At 54.1% G+C, this 2,785-nt stretch overlaps 1 protein-coding gene across 1 annotated transcript; it reads left to right on the top strand.

Annotated features, from left to right (window-relative positions):
- The first annotated feature begins 294 nt into the window (after window positions 1-294).
- STBD1 (starch binding domain 1) lies at window positions 295-2,160 on the top strand. Its single transcript, XM_072861672.1, has 2 exons — window positions 295-701; window positions 859-2,160. Exons 1-2 carry the CDS (start codon window positions 419-421, stop codon window positions 1,668-1,670), a joined length of 1,095 nt encoding a protein of 364 aa, XP_072717773.1. The 5' UTR covers window positions 295-418; the 3' UTR covers window positions 1,671-2,160.
- The last annotated feature ends 625 nt before the right edge of the window (window positions 2,161-2,785 follow it).

Here is a 2,785-nt window from a genome sequence, read left to right as displayed (position 1 = left end):
CAGTCCTCAACCTTTGCATGTCATCTCCCTTCATTTTTGCCTTATCTGTGGTTTAAACCACTTGCAGCGTGGCTACCTTGTGCAGAGTGCCGAGCTATAGAGACAAAACGAGGCAAGAGAAGGAAAAAAACCAGAAGAGATAGCAGAAAAGGCGGGCGGGTGATGGAAGAGAAAGCAAGCCTTTCAACTTTTTCTCCCCTAACTTGCGACTTTTTTATTCTGACCGGCCTTTTTCCCTCCCTTCAGCCGCCCCCGCTCACCCCAGCCTCCGCCCGCCCCAGGGGCGGCCCGACGGCCCCGCCAGGCGCCGAGGGGAGCCGCCTCCCGCCCCGCGGGCGGCTCCTCCCCGGGGCCGGGGCCCAGCTTAAAGCGGCGCCGGGGGGGGGGGCGGCAGCAGCCCCGCTGCCAGCGCCCGGCCATGGCCCGTGACCGCGGCCCGCCCGTGCTGCGGCAGCCTGCCGCCGCGCCGAGCTTCCCCGCCGCCTCCGCCGCCTTCCCCGTCGAGGCCAGCGGTTGGGGCTGGCTGGGAGCGGGGCTGTGGCCGGCGCTGGTGGTGGGGCTGCTGGCTGCCCTCGTCGCCTGGCTCTGGTACGGCGGCGGTGACGGGCGAGGCGAGGAGGGCGGCGAGGCGGCGGCGGCCCCGCTGCGGGGCGGTGGCGAGGGGACCCCGCAGGCGAGGGGCGAGGCGGCGGCGGCCACAGGTACCGGGCGGGGGAGCTGCGGGGAGCGCTGCTGGGGGAGCCGGTGCTCGGGGTGTCTCAGTCTGCCCAAGCCTGCCAGCGAGGACTTGGGTTTGCTGCTGCTAAGCTTAACTGCGTTGCTTAAACCATTCCTGTTTTAATTACATGTCACCCTTAGAGGATCTTCTGGCGAGCGGTGAGCAAGTGCTGCTGGAGGCCAAGGCTGCTGCCCTGTCCAGCCCTCGGAAGCCAGGGGAGGATCTGGCGGCTGTACCAAGGAAAGAGCTTAACCATGTTCCAAGTGGTGGAGTTCCAGGCGAACCTCTGGAGGTGGAGCAGCTGCTCCCGAAGCCGGGTGCCACCGACTCCAGGGAGCATCCAGCTGATATGCACGGCAGCCAGGCAGGCGAACCGAGACCCCAGATGGGACAGGCAAGTGATGGATGCTGTGTGATGAACTTGGCAGGAGCCTCCGATGATGTTTGTAAGGACAAAAGCGAGGAACAGCCGGGTCAGCCAGCTGAGAGTAGGGACTTGGACCATGAAGAGTGGGAAGTTGTTTCCGAGCACCTGGCCTGCGGGGAGGCTGGCAAGAATGGCAGTGTGGAAGATTCTGACAGCAAGGAATGGGAACAAGGAGACTGCCCTGATGGGGACTTGAAAGCAAAGAGAGTTGCAGCTGTGCCCCCCATGTTTCAAAATATCCATGTGACTTTCCGCGTACACTACGTCACGCACTCTGACGCTCAGCTGATTGGTGTTACTGGTGACCACGAGTGTCTTGGCCAGTGGCACAGCTATGTTCCCCTCAAGTACGACAAGGATGGCTTCTGGTCTGAATCCATTAGTCTGCCAGTAGACACCAAAGTAGAGTGGAAGTTTATCTTGGTGGAGAACGGGAAGGTCAGACGTTGGGAAGAATGCGGGAATAGGACCCTAGTGACTGAACACGAAGATCAAATTGTTCATCAGTGGTGGGGATACCATTAATGGGATTTTGGAAGCTGCTTATTGAATGGCAAACCTGCTTAGATTAATCACAGAGCCCCTAAACTTTACCCCTTCTTCAGTAGGAGACCTTCTCAAGTGCAGAGCTCTGTAAATCCCCTATCAAACCTTGTTAAACTGTGTGAGCAGCGGATCTCTGCCGTCCCCTTTAGGAAATCGTTTGGCAACTTGAAAAATCAACTTCAAACAAGTTCTGAAGATGTGCAAGGTAGGCTATGAAGGTATGAGCAGCATTCCAAGCAGCTGCCCATCCAGGTAAATCTGGACCCTGGACTTGACTTTGTGTGGCTTTGAGTGGGGCTATGGGATGCATCTTTGTATCGACTGCTTAGGGCTTTTGAAGCATACTAGGAAGTGTGGTTACCTACACTGTAGTAAGAACTTAAGTGTTTTAACTTATGTAATGCATTAAATAAGCAATAAACACTTTCAGACTGACAGTCCTTTACAACTTGACCAGTGAACCGACTCTTAATAACTTTGACAGAAGTGAGTTACTTGCCCTGAAATCTTAGTGCTAAAGAATTACTGAGAAGTGGCTGGGACTCTTTGGAGTAACAAAGGTTTAACCCCCACATACTTCATTCACTGCTCCCTGCTCTCCAGGAAGCACCTCAGCTCAAATGAAGGTTTGGCAGGTAGGTCCCTTTTAGTCAGATCATCCTGCTGAGAGGAGAGCAAAGGTCAGAAAGGACTGTCTGGGCTTAATGAATTACTTTGTCAGGGTGGGAGCAGGCTTTAAAAAAACCTGGACTGCTGTGATGGCTAGGGAACAGGATTCTTTCTGAAATAGAGTTAGGTGGCATATTCTGCCCACCTAGGAACAATACCACAGTATTGTTAGCAATACTTAGCTTAAAGTCGTGTGTTGTTTTCAAGACTAGGCTTTTCAACACAAATTTATTTTAAGTTGTGGCCTTCTAGTAAGCCAGATAAAGCAGAATACTTTCAGCTTCAACCAGTTGGTATTTTTTTATATGACAGAAGCAGAAAGCTGCTCTGCTTGCCTGCTTTTCGCATTTTTTATTACAAATACATGATGCCACTTCGGCAAGCTCTTCTTTCCATAATGAGGAACCTAGCTCTAGCTTGCTAGT

Source organism: Ciconia boyciana, chromosome 5, assembly GCF_034638445.1.
Source record: "Ciconia boyciana chromosome 5, ASM3463844v1, whole genome shotgun sequence".
In the NCBI taxonomy this organism is placed as follows: domain Eukaryota; kingdom Metazoa; phylum Chordata; class Aves; order Ciconiiformes; family Ciconiidae; genus Ciconia; species Ciconia boyciana.
The sequence above is the reverse complement of the archived record's forward strand: the minus strand, read 5'-3'. Positions and strand labels throughout refer to the sequence as shown.

Coding starts and splice junctions, on each gene's coding strand:
- STBD1 (XM_072861672.1), top strand. CDS start 419: ATGGCCCGTGACCGCGGCCCGCCCGTGCTGCGGCAGCCTGCCGCCGCG. Junction 702..858: donor CGAGGCGGCGGCGGCCACAG/GTACCGGGCGGG, acceptor TGTCACCCTTAG/AGGATCTTCTGGCGAGCGGT.